Below are 13,114 nucleotides of genomic sequence, written 5' to 3' on the forward strand. Positions count from 1 at the left end.
AAGAACTTCTTGAAGTTGTTTTTAATGTGTTTCTTAGTCAAGCTTTTGCTCTCATACAACAGTATATCCAGTTAGAAGCTAAAAACAAATACCCTGATACTACAGCAAGGTTGTCCAAAGCAAAAAATGTTTTGTGTTTAAGGAATAACTCCTTTTTGTGTGGGGGGGTGGCCTTCTTGCATTTAACTTGCCATGTATGTATGGTACTTTCTCAGGTGTGGCGAAAATGTAGCATACGGATCTTCACAGTAGCCCAACTAGAAGACAACAGTATTCAGATGAAGAAGGACCTGGCTACCTTCCTCTACCACTTACGCATTGAAGCAGAGGTGGAAGTGGTGGAGATGGTGAGAAAGCTGAGTTTGAGATCAAACAGACCACCCTTACCCCATTTCCTACCTTGTCTTCCTAGAACTTTTTCTGGTTTGGGAAATTGTTCAGCTGCAAATGTGGATTAATCCCTTAGTTCTGACAGAGCCCTAATACATTGATCTAGATAAGTAGAATATGTATGTTTTGTGTATTTGGTGTTGTTTTTTAATTTTTGCTTTCTTACTTGTTGTACAGCCTTTATATTTCTCCCAGATTCTTGTCTGCTCAATATGGTTTTATTAAGTTTTAATTCATATATGCATGTTAAAATCACACATAGCTTTTTAAAAATAACCTGGCAGTATTTAAAAAAAAGACTAGAGTTTGTATTTTGTATCAAGGAAATATATATGTAATGGTTAGATTATGGAAAGGAATGTCAGTGCTTCTAGGTTTGATAGTCCATAATATTATATAACTCAGTAACTTAACAAAATAGGGGTGTAACTTAGGTTGATACTGTGGTACTTTCTCTGGCTTAATTTAGCAAATGGAAATGAAAGTGAGTGGTTCAGTTCTCTTTCTCCTTTGTGCTTGTTGCCCACTCTCTGCGTTGTCTATGGCAGCATGACAGTGACATATCTGCTTACACTTATGAGCGCACCCTGATGATGGAGCAAAGGTCCCAGATGCTCCGGCACATGCGACTGTCCAAAACAGAGCGAGACAGAGAGGTGAGACCTTCCTGCGTTCACTGAATCCTAGTCTGTCACTGAGAGGGATGATACTGTATTATTCTCATAGAATGACACATTCTTTCCATCTCACTTTATCATTTCTTCCACTATAACCACATTATTGTTTGAAAATAATTGAAGCTGAAGCATGAGAGGAAACTGGGTATAGAAGTCATAGCTGTGTTGGCCCCTCTTCAGGCACAGTTGGTGAAGGACCGGAACTCAATGCTACGATTGACCAGCATTGGCTCTGATGAGGATGAAGAGACAGAGACCTACCAGGAGAAGGTGCACATGACTTGGACAAAAGACAAGTACATGGCATCCCGAGGACAAAAGGCTAAGTCGATGGAAGGATTCCAGGACCTGCTTAACATGCGTCCGTAAGTTTTCCAACACACAATCTTATCACATAACACAGTATCCTAGTCAGTGGCACACATGTGACTTTGCCTGGATACAGAGGATGAAGTCTCTTCTTCATTTCACCCCAAATCTAGCCATCTCTCTGTTATTTGCCTGTGCATATCAGCTATGAGTTAACATTGTGCATAAACTAACCACCCTTCTTTCTACCATACTGTGTTCCTGGCATAAAACAAGCAAATGTAGAATAAGAAAACCCAGGGTATAAGGAAATCATTTGTTCATTACATTATTCATAGTCAAAGCAAAAAAGCTCTGTATCTCAAAGGTTTTTAAAACTGGCTATAGCCTAGCTTTCTCTTTGCCTTAACCACCCGTTTCTCCCTTTCACCTGCCCAGGGACCATTCCAATGTGAGACGGATGCATACAGCAGTGAAACTCAATGAGGTTATAGTTAACAAGTCCCATGAAGCGAAGCTGGTTTTGTTGAATATGCCTGGGCCACCCCGAAACCCTGAAGGTGATGAAAACTGTATCCTTTCCAAGAGTGGAGCTACCGGTAGGGAAAGTCTTAGCCTGTTTCTTAGATGAGACCACTAGGTAACCTTAAGTCATTGTCTGTGCCCATGTTTCTGTCTCAAGGAGGGAAGGCTGTTAAAAGTCTTAGGTAAGGGTTCTTACACAGCAGTGAGATTGATCTTCTTTGGGGGAGTTGGGTATATATGTTCTCTCTGAACCCTAAAGAGAGTTTTTAGGTGGTAAATTTGCAAAATGACTTCTGATATTCACATATGCATCTGAAACCATCCTAGAGATGCAGTACCCACGTCCTTTCTTCTTTTCAGGCTCCATCCATTTTGCAAAGCCCCTTTCTTATGGATGTAGTTAGGAGAGAAGCAGTTTCAGTGAAATCTCCTCTGAGGGGGAGAAAAAGATAAGGGTTTTTCCTCATACCCTGATCGCAGGATTTTTTTTAATGGGACCCCTTCAGAAATGCAATGGTATAGACTGGCCATTCCCATCAGTACCTTTAAGAAAAAGAGATTAAGAAAAAAAAAAAAAAGCAAAAATCTGATTTGAGCTGCTTCACTTAGAAATTACTTGGGTTCTCTCTAGCACCCTTATAAGCTGTCCTGTTGTGGCTTTTTCCTCTTTTTTGGCTTATTTTAATGTGGTACAAATACATTACTTGTAAGTTTCCCCATTTGTAAAATAACATTTAGAAAAAAGTCTAACAAATGAAGGTCTTAGATTATATATGCAAAGGAATTAGATCTCTAGGTTATGTAACAGTGTTAAATTGAACCCAGAATTCAGACATCTCCAACTCTGAGTATATAATTGTTAAAACAAGCATGTTAATTTTGCAGTTTTGAGTCAGATGAACCCTGATTATCATAATGTCAGGTTATAAAGTGTGATCTTCTCCCACCTGTTTGTCTCCTTGACCGATTCGGAAGACATGGAGTTCCTGGAAGTGCTCACCGAGGGACTAGAGCGAGTCCTCCTGGTCCGAGGTGGTGGCAGTGAAGTGATCACCATTTATTCATAATCTATTCCTGAAGACTCTGCTTGGCCTCACCTTTCCTAAAAGGCTTCCATTCTCCAATGGAAGTGCCAGCTCTTTACTACTACTCCCATCAAGTAGAGGTCTGGGTTCTGTACACATCACACTGAACTCTTGACAAGCTGAGCCTCAAGTACTTGTGCAAAGAAGTACACGTAGTTCTGCTCTTCGCTATCATATGATCTGCTGTCCTTACAGAAGAAGCAGATACTTCCTCAGTATCAGAACACTGGTCAAGTCCTAAGCCATGTCTGTACTAGTTGAAGGCAAATTAGAATTAAAAAGCTAAACCATTAAAATGAATTGGCAAAAGGGATGCTAGAAATTCAAGAAGACAAAAAGGAAACTACATGTCCAGCATGGAAGGGGAATCTCAGAAGTCATGGTTCAGTGATGATACCATGGGGCTAACAGCCAGAGACACAGCTTCATCATATGAAAGAATTCATGACCAAGTATGTGGGGACCTAACATCCTTGTGGAGATAACCTGTGGCAATCCAAGATGAAAACCTTTTTTAGCTGATTTTCTTCAATGTATCCACTGCTCTCCAGGACTCTCTTTTATATTAAGGTACTATACAAAAACTAAAACATGGCTACAGCCTCTGCTTCTTCCTCCAAAACAAGATTCCCCCAGAATATCAGGTTTAAGTATACATTCTGTGTCGGTTTATATGTCATCTAGTTCTCAAAACCCATTCTATGGTTAAGATGGTAATACAGGCATTGTTATCCTGGACGTTGTTTTTTTAAGGGTGGAGGGAAAAGAATTTCTTTCAGGTTCTTTTCCAATGGCTAAATTAAGGTAACTCCAAATTAAGATCTGCTGAAACAATCTGTGGTTACCTGTGTGACATGGTCAAAACATACAAACTGTTATCTAAAAAATCTAGATGATGATACACATTGACCAGTAGTTTCTCCTCTCCTTTCTTTTATGCCCTCCAGGTTAGTAGACACAGGTCCAAAATCATAGGAATAAACTATGAAGACTGGCTAAAATCCTTCTCTAAAAGCTTTGGACTTTTGACTGTCTTTTAAAGGGGGAACCCAGCAATGGAATTCAAAGTTCTAGAGCCATACTCCTTCCGTAGTGCCAAAGATTGAGCTGCTGCTACTCTCCCTACCTGCTTCACTAAAGTGGCATATGATTGGCATTGACCTGGTTCAAGAAACTTACTTTTAACTCAGAAACCTATGGACTCATTTCCAAAGCCATAGCAAAGACTTGAGGCACTCAACTCACCTAAACGCCCAGAGTATAAGTGTTTTTCTTTTATCGATTTCATTCTTCATTGTGACTGCAGGAACTTGGCTCTGACTAAGATGATCCAAGCCAACAGTCCTCTTCTATTCCAGTTGTTTTCAGAAAGCTCTCTGTGTCAAGGAAGCACTTGTACAAGCTTAGCTTTTTATTTGCTCATCATAAAACATTTATTGGTCATTTTAATTTACTGGTCATAAAACTCCTAGCTTTCAAGCATAGGGAAACTACCTTGAGTGGTAATTGCAAATATGTGTGAAATGTTCCTTTCTTTTATAGGATAAGTATTTAGAAAAACTATTTTGCCTGTATTCATGACTGCTTTTGAATCACTTTTATTAATGGTAAATAGTGCCACTCTTTTTTGATCACCCAATAGAATATGGAGCAAGCAAACCTAGGTACCAGCAGATTATTCATTTGACTCTATTGGACTGAGAAACCTCTTCAGTATGGCTTAAGAAATTGAGTATTTTGTTCCCTTTGCTCTTTTTTCAACCTCAAGATTCAGTCGGGGTAGCAAAGCAAACACAATCTTTTAAGTATTTTTTCCTGCTCCTTCCTGCAGAGGGTAGAAGCGTTGTTTACAGTTTCCACTGTAATATTCTATAGCTTAGTTGAGTCCACAGTAGTGGAACAGGTTCTCTAGGATCCAAGATATTGAAGCCCCCATGCTTTAAAGGTAAGCCTGCCCAGGAATTCCTCTACATTTACACACATCCTCTGGCCAAAGTGGTTGATACGTACTTTTTTTTTTTTTTTCCAGATAGAAAAAACATGAGCAGAAAACAAGTTTAGTTTTAGAAGAGCTTTTTGTGGTTGGAGCTCTCTAAGAATCTTTTAAAGTTAGTGGCTATTAATACAGCCACTACTTCAGCCCCTAAAACATAAAATCACCATTACATAGGAAAATGGTTATTAGGCCAGATTTAAACTCATCTCTGTCTAGAGCATTTCATGTCTGTGTGTTGCTTTTGTTGTTTGTCTGCAAAGTATCTTGTCTCTTCTAATCACTGCAAATAAAGCAATACTGAAAACTTGATAAGAGAGAATGCACCTTAGGAGAAGGGGCTTTTGTGTTTCAAGAAGGAAGAGAAAGGAAAGACCTCTTCCTGCCTTTTTAATAAGATCCAGCTTTTAAGTCTTAGCTAAAATTTACCAGGGCAGGTTATAGCTATCCATCCTCCAGTTGCTGGCCCTCTGCCTTCTGAAGCTATCTTAAAAGCTGAAGTTGGAATTGCAGCATCTGCTCAACAGGTGCCCGGTTCCTCTTGGCAGGGGAAAGATCATTACCTTGTATCTTTGCCTCAGATTCTGTGGCCCCAACTAGCCCACCAATCCTCACTCCCCCTAAATGTGTTAAAAACTCCTTTTTGTGGATATTAAAGTAGCAATTACACTGTAAGCATATTTATGTGCTCTTTTTGTCTGGTTTTTCTTTTCATCATGTATAATCTGAATCCAGCATTAGTTTCTCACATCTTCCACAAGTGTCTCCAACAGAATTTCTATGTCCCAGCTTGTGTTAAATAGAAGTGAAATATTAAGGAAAATAGACTTAAGGGAAACCTGTGCAACTTTTTTTTAAAAGCATTGTTCTCAACCATTTAATTTATTGAAAGGAGATGCTGCTGTGGTTCTTGATTTAGCAGCAACCATTCTTTTGTTTACATAGAGTTACAGTTTTGTTGTTTTGCTCTGTATTGGAAACATAAATAAAGTTTTCTACATTATTTTCAGTCAAGGGTTGTGGTACAGTTTCTTTGTGTTTGGAGTGATACATACATTCTTTCTGGGATTCATCTCCTTACCATGGAGTAAAGAGAGCTTTGGGCTCCTTTCAGCATGAGTGATAACATTAAGAGTTAGTATGCTGAGAAGGAGCCACTGGGCACAAAAAGAAGGTTGTAAATGAGATCCCGATACACAGGCACCAGGGGCTTCCTTCTCTTCACAGAAGCAGTCCTCCACCGCTAAACTCCATCCTCTGAAACAAGAAAAGGTAAACAGGTGATTGGTGAATTGGTGTTGAACTAACTTATGGAACCAAGTACTTTATTTAATCACAGGCTCTATTTAGCCTTATCCTTAAAAAAATTAACAACTTCCAAACTCCCAAGGGATCTTATTTCTTAAAAAATAAGCTCTAGTACCAACTCAAACCCCCCGTAATCAGATGGGTCTGCTATTTACATTACAGCTGCCCAAAATTTAACTTCTCCTTTGCCTTACCTCAGGGGGCTCAATGAAGGCTAACCAGTCTGATGCATGTGTAGGTAACAGTCCCATGGACTGGCACTTATAAACAGCCAATGCCAAACCCATGAGGTTTCCAATGAGATAAACCAAACCCTGAAGAAACTTCTGGCTTGAACTTTCTAGCATCTTGAAAGCTGTTGGAGTAATAAAAAGTGTCAAAACCAAAACAACTTTTTTTTAATAGGACATATGTTAAAATAATAGAGATTAATAGAGATCCAAAGTAAGATAGCAAATAGGACCATTAAAAGTGAACAAAAAGCCATGATAAGCTCCATTTCCCTCCACCATGCCACCACCTCTACCATCACCACCCTGCACACCCTCCCTCCTGGCAACTAACCAAAAGCAATATGAAAGATTTTCATGGGTTTCACTAAAATTTGTCTTTAATTCTTAAAATTTAAGAAAGGGTTGTTGTATCAAGAATACTTACTGGCTGAAATGGCCATAAGTGCCTGAATGGGCCGCCAAGCCATCATACACACCATCATAGTGGGGAAGATGGAGATAGTATTGCCTGCCATGTACATGATGAAGAGGTTCATGGGAATCTGCTTGAGGGGACCCAAGGCGATGTCCCAGCAGCGCTAAAACAAAACACAATTTTAACCTATGATCTCTATCTTCAGTCTCGCATTTAAAAAAAATTTTTATTAACATATAATGTATTATTTGCCCCAGGGGTACACGTCTGTGAATCATCAGGCTTACACATTTCACAGTACTCACCATAACACATAACTCTCCCCAGTGTCCATAACCCAGTTACCCTATCCCTAACCCCCACCCCACAAACAACCCTCAGTTTGTTTCGTGAGATTAACAGTCTTTTATGGTTTGTCTCCCTCCCAATCCTGTCTTGTTTCATTTTTTCCTTCCCTGCCCCCCATCAGTCCTCTGCCCTGCCTCTCAAATTCCTCATATCAGAGAGATACAAGATAATTGTCTGATTGTTCAGTCCCACATTTACTGATGTTAAAGTCAAATGAACACAATTCTCAATTCTGTGCTCTTGACTGAGCTGACTCCTCAGTTCCACCACCTCTGTCTGCCCTTCTCCATGCTGTCACAGGAAGCTTGTTCTTCTAAAAATAAGGCATCCTCACCATTTGTTATATTTTTTCCTATTGGTTTTTCAGAAGCCATTTTTTCCCCCATGATCTAGCTAAAACAAAAAAACAAAAACAAAACTTCCTACATTTGTTCTTATGCTTCTGCATCTCTCCTTTCCCCATCTAAAACTGAAATAGATAAATCCACAGGGTGGGAGATTAGCGCACCTCAATCAATAAAAGAACAAGCTGAGGGGCACCTGGGTGGCTCAGTGGGTTGAGCCTCTGCCTCTACCTCAGGTCATGATCTCAGGGTCCTGGGATTGAGCCCCTCTTCAGGCTCTCTACTCAGCGGGGAGCCTGCTTCCCCCTCACTCTCTGCCTGCCTCTCTGCCTACTTGTGATCTCTCTCTGTCAAATAAATAAATAAAATCTTAAAAAAAAAAGCTGACAAATCAAGATATTAAGATCTAAATGACATTATTAACAAACTTAACTGACATATACAAAACATTGCATTTGGAAAATTCACATTCTTTTCAAACACACATGGGACATTTACAAAAGCTGACCACTTGCTGACCCTTGAAGAAAGTGTCAACTCAAAGAACCCAAATTATACAAAGCATGTTCTTTTCTTATGCAATTAAGCTAAAATCAGTAACAAAAAGAAAACTGAAAATTCCCTACACATTGGAATTAACAAATGTTTTCTAAATAATCCATAAATAAAAGAATAAATTACAATGGAAACCAGAAATACTGTTAACTGATAACAAAAAGCCACATATTAACATCTGTGGGACACAGAGCACTGAAAATTTTATAATAAATACATATTTAGAAGACTAAAAGTGTCTGTTTCTTCCTTTTTGCAATTTTTGTAAGTTTAAAGTTCCAGTTAACATACAATGTAATATTAGTTTCATGCGTACAATATAATGACTCAACACTTCCATACAATGCTTAGTGCTCATCACAAGTGCCCTCCTTAATCATCACCTCTTTCACCCATCCCCCACCCACCTCCCCTCTGGTAACCATCAGTTTGTTCTCTATAGTTAACAGTCTCTTTCTTGGTTTGGCCCTCTCTCTCTCTGTCTTCCCTCTTTGCTCATTTGTTTCTTAAATTTCATATATGAATGAAATCATATGGTATTTGTCTTTCTCTGACTGACTTAATTTACTTAGCTTTATACCCTTTAGCTCCATCCATGTCATTCTCAGCATCTATTTCAAGTTAGAAAAAGGAACAGATTAAATTCAAGGAAATGAAAAGGAAAAATGAGAAAAGAAATTAATTTTTCTTTAAATCAACAAGGCTAAAGGTGTTTTCTTTTAAAGATTAGTAACATCAATACTGGTGAACTGGATGAAGGAAAAAGAAGAGAACTGTGCAACACTGGGAATGAAAGAGGGAAAATTCTATAGTTCTTGCAGTGTATTAAAGTGATCATATGAGCACCTGGATGGTTCAGTTGGTTAAGCATCTGCCTTTGGCTCAAGTCATGATCCCAGGGTCCTGGGATCCAGTCCCACCTTAGGTTCCATGCTCAGCAGGGAGGCTGCTTCTCCCTCTGCCCCTCCCCCTGCTCATCATCTCTCTCTCTCAAATAAATAAAATCTTAGAGTGATCATAGTATAAATTTGGGGAAACGGATAAATTCCTAAAAGAAATACCTAATGGCATAGTAAATTGAATATTTAAATAGTCATAAAACTGTTTAAGAAACTGAATCTGTAATTAAGCCCAGATGGTTTCTCTTGGCAAATTCTGAACATTTAAGGAAAAAATAAACCCAGTCTTATATAAAAAATGAACATTCTACAACTCATTACATGTGGCCCCATAAATACCAAAAACCTGACAAGGACATTATGAGTGAAGTTTATAGATCGATACCACTCCTGAATCTAAATGCAAAAATCCTACTAAACAGAATAGGAACAAAGTAAATCTAGCAATATTAGAAGAATATATCACTATCCATTTCAGCTTATTCATGTTAAAAGAAAAAATGATATTTGTAAGCAGTTCCCTGGTGTGTCACTTATATAAAAGATCATTTATCTGGGAATTTAAAGATCAAACCCGCCATAAAACAAAACTGTTCTAAAGTAAGTATAATAACCTACCTTCAAAACCAGGCCATTTTAATCATACTTTCATGTTATTATTCATATTACAATTTGCTGTACCACGATGAAAAATGATAAAACTGTTCAAGAAAAGAACTGATACCAGCTGTCATTTTTATGTAAAAATCACTGCACTTCATGAAATGAAGATCACTTAGTATTTAACAATATTAAGTCTAAGAGGAAACAAAGTGCCAGGCACTATTCTGGGCACTTGGGAGACAAAATCTGCCTTCTTGGACCTTACAAGTGTAAGAAGGTAGTAACTATATCATATGTATGAATGACATGGAGAAATGCAGTAAGTAGGAAAGGATAAGTAGGAAAACAGGATAGAGAGTGCCATGAGTAGGCTTCTCTAAGAAGGTAATATTTGAGAGACCTAAGGGAGATAAGAGAGCAAGTCACACAGATATCTGGGGGAAGAGTATTCCAGGAAGAGGGAAGAACATGTACACAAAATATGAGATGGAAGCCTGCCTACTATTTTCAAGGAGCAGCAAGGAGACCATTATGACTAGAGTGGAATGAAGAACAAAGGAGAAAGTGGCAAGAGAGGACTAGTGTCAGACTAGAAGGATAGGTAAGATAAGAAGTAGTGAAAAGCAGCAAAAATTTTAGTCTGTTTTGAAGATAAAGCCAAAAGAATATCCTGACACACTGGTAAGGGAACTAGAGTAAAAGGATGACATCAGGGGCTCCTGGGTGGCTCAGATGGTAATAAACAAACTCTTAAAAAAAAAAAAAAAAAAAAAAAAAAGATGACTTCAACTGTTAGGCACTGGCACCAATAGATAATTTTCAATCTACTTCCTTCTATGTTCAAACATCTTTTATTTTTCCAACTATTAAGCACTTTAACTACTGTAAATTAATCTCAAGCAGTTTACCAATATTAGGGGCAGGAGTCCCACAGTAGGATTCACATGCTGCCTGGGAGAGGAGGGTGGATCCGTAGGTCATGACTGGCCTAAAAACTATTGTGATATCTATACCTCTGTACCTTCTCCACCAGGATCCGGTCTGTCTCTTGCACGCTGGTATCAGGCACTTGCTTGTCCAAGTAACCCACAGGGTACAGCGAGTCTCCCTGGCCACCGCCCCGGTCACTTCGGCTCCTAAAGAACCAAACCAAAAAACTAAAGCTGCAGGCTCCCACACTTCATATCCCACATTCCTGTTGTAATCATAGGCATAAAGACCCTCAGATACACCTGCCCAGATTAGAGAAAGCCCTCTCGTGGGTTCGTCAGACCTTTGTCTATTGGGAGTAATGAAATAAGCATCTTTTGAACAACAAAAACCTCCACGGAGAAGCCGCTGGCTCCCCGGGAGCCGTCTTTGTGCCACCCATCATTTTCAGAGAGTTGTACTTGAGGGGTCAGGTTTTATTCCTCTGCGGCAGTTCTGGGGTAAAGGCTCTGTTACCGCGCTTCGCCCGGGCTCCTCACCTGCTGCCTCCTCCAGGGCCGCTCAGCTCAATGGCCCACTTGAAGCGCCGGCCTCGATTGGCCACCATGCTCCCCTGGGCCGTCATGGCAACGGCCTCCTATGAAAGCTTTGAAGCTCCTTACTCTAAAGCGGGTCCCAGGCCCAAGTCCAGTGACACCCGCTATTTCTTGGTCTTACTCTGCAAGCCCGCTTCCGGCGCGCAGCATAGACGTCACTTCCACCCCGGAAATTGGCGAGTGGAGGGTGGAATAGAAAATACTTGGAGCCGGAGAAGTTCGGTCGAGAGAGAATCTGACCTTACTTACCCTCCTCTTTTTTGAGGATTTCTGTTGTGTGTTCCCTGACCTCTGAGGTGCGCTTGCGGGACAGTGGGAAACTCCATACTCACTCTGGGTTAGGAATTGAAGCCAAGGACACCTTCTTGAGTTGCCTTCGCGCTCCCCCTGAACACCTGATTCAAATCTTTCAACCTGGTTTCACCATGGGTTTTGTGTGATCTTGAGCAAGTAATTTAGTAGCTTCCGAGTACTGAATGTCTGCCATGTCCCAAGAGCTTTGTGTTTATTATTTAAGTCACATTAACCCTGCGAGGTAAATAGTTCTATGCCCATTCTGCCCCAAAGCTAGGAAGCAGTGTGGAGGTGGGAAGGCTCATGGGTTTGAGAATCAGATGGGCTCCCTTTGAATCCTGGCTTCTTTACTCGATTGTGTGACTTTGGACACGTTAAATATTTAGCGCTCCAACCTCTTTATATGTAAAAGTTAGATTATCTATTTTCGAGGCTTGTGAGGTAAGGAAGTGCCCGCCACCTATGCATGATTTTTTTTTTTTTTTTAATTAAAAAATGCACACTAGTGGGGCGCCTGGGTGGCTCAGGTCTTGATCTCAGGGTCCTGGATGGAGCCCTCTGCAGGGCTTCCTGCTCAGTGGGGAGTCTGCTTCTCCCTCTTTGTCTGCCCTCCCCCACCTCCCTTTTCCTGTTCGTGTTCTGTCGCTCACGCACTCTCTTTCACTCTCAAATAAATAAATAAATAAAATCTTTTTTATTTTTTTTAAGGCGCACTGGTAATCGGATTTCATATTGAGTTGTATACCTACATGATAATATAACCTGTTATTTGTTTCCCCTTTTTTTCCTCCTTTTATAAAGTGTTTATAAACAGTATGTCTTTTCTTATTTCCTTAAGTTAAATTACTAGAAGTGCAGTTGCCGGATCAAAGACTATGCACATTTCAAAGGAATTTTAAAATGCCTGCTAGCAAAATCGCACCTATTTGTATTTCACCAGCTTTATAATATTTTTAAATTGGCGGTTTGAAAATGGTACTGTATTTTCAAACCCTAATTCCTTTGGTTCCAAGTTATTTGATATGATTGTGTGGGAGTGAGAGAAGAGGAGTGCTGTGAGAGTGTTGTTGGGAGGTAAGGTTGTAAAGGGCCAGTTAATGAGTTTGGACCCTTGAAAGTGATGGTGAACTGGAGATGCTGAAGTTTCCACCCCCACTTTTTTTTCCGTCTTTAAAAAGATTTGTGTTCATAGCAGACTGTTTGAATAAGGCAGTAATGGAAAAGGCTTTTCCCCTTCCAGTACATTCTAAAATGTTTATCTGATCAAAGGAAGACGGAAATTGTGGATTGCTTTCCTGTTTCTTTCTACTTTTCTGCCGTTATCTGTTGTCTCTGATGAAACTTTGAGACTGATTTCAGATTTCACAAGGGTCTTGACCCTACTGGCCAATCTTTGTCCCAGTGAAATCTGCGTAATAGCACTTATCACATTGCATTTGTGTTTGTTGACATCCTCTGAGCACGTATCTACCTCCTCTTACTGCACTCTGTCCTAAATTCCTTGATGTTAGAATACATGTTAATTATATTTGATTCCACTGCCTAGAACATAATGTATTGAATGTTTAGTGAATGTGAGTAAATTAATTGAAAGTAAATACAATACAGAA

General features: G+C 39.7%; 2 protein-coding genes across 7 annotated transcripts in view; one reads left to right on the top strand and one right to left on the bottom strand.

The window, feature by feature from the left end:
• Positions 1 to 5,988, top strand: part of LOC111158477 (solute carrier family 12 member 6) — an 89,436-nt gene extending 83,448 nt beyond the window's left edge. For 4 of the 5 annotated variants that reach the window (XM_022520521.1, XM_022520530.1, XM_022520539.1 and 1 more), the window contains 5 exons: positions 216 to 347; positions 939 to 1,046; positions 1,248 to 1,432; positions 1,815 to 1,948; positions 2,877 to 5,988. In XM_022520521.1, coding sequence (XP_022376229.1) covers positions 216 to 347; positions 939 to 1,046; positions 1,248 to 1,432; positions 1,815 to 1,948; positions 2,877 to 2,968 — 651 coding nt within the window. In that variant the 3' untranslated portion in view covers positions 2,969 to 5,988. Of the gene's footprint in view, positions 1 to 215; positions 348 to 938; positions 1,047 to 1,247; positions 1,433 to 1,814; positions 1,949 to 2,876 lie in introns of those variants that run through there. The other variant, XM_022520557.1, reaches the window with a different exon arrangement.
• Positions 5,828 to 11,369, bottom strand: LOC111158502 (ER membrane protein complex subunit 4). 2 transcript variants are annotated; one of them, XM_022520568.1, is made up of 5 exons: positions 11,154 to 11,369; positions 10,706 to 10,820; positions 6,945 to 7,098; positions 6,482 to 6,642; positions 5,828 to 6,236 (listed from the first exon to the last, which is right to left on the bottom strand). In XM_022520568.1, the coding sequence occupies exons 1-5, from the start codon at positions 11,237 to 11,239 to the stop codon at positions 6,201 to 6,203; spliced, it is 552 nt and encodes a 183-aa protein (XP_022376276.1). In that variant the 5' UTR covers positions 11,240 to 11,369; the 3' UTR covers positions 5,828 to 6,200. The 2 variants fall into 2 exon arrangements, with proteins under 2 accessions (XP_022376276.1, XP_022376285.1); XM_022520577.1 differs by lacking the exon at positions 6,482 to 6,642 and having other exon boundaries at positions 11,154 to 11,348.
• Between the last annotated feature and the right edge of the window lie 1,745 nt (positions 11,370 to 13,114).

This window comes from Enhydra lutris, unplaced genomic scaffold (genome assembly GCF_002288905.1).
Source record: "Enhydra lutris kenyoni isolate GAN:26980312 unplaced genomic scaffold, ASM228890v2 scaffoldscaffold4, whole genome shotgun sequence".
Taxonomy (NCBI): domain Eukaryota; kingdom Metazoa; phylum Chordata; class Mammalia; order Carnivora; family Mustelidae; genus Enhydra; species Enhydra lutris.

Excerpts from the sequence above, each read along its gene's own strand:
- LOC111158502 (XM_022520568.1), bottom strand. The coding sequence starts at position 11,239 with ATGACGGCCCAGGGGAGCATGGTGGCCAATCGAGGCCGGCGCTTCAAG. Across the intron at positions 6,643-6,944 it reads ACTTATGGCCATTTCAGCCA|CTTTCAAGATGCTAGAAAGT; the intron begins GTAAGTATTCTT and ends TTACTCCAACAG. Across the intron at positions 6,237-6,481 it reads CCTTCATTGAGCCCCCTGAG|AGGATGGAGTTTAGCGGTGG; the intron begins GTAAGGCAAAGG and ends TTCTTGTTTCAG.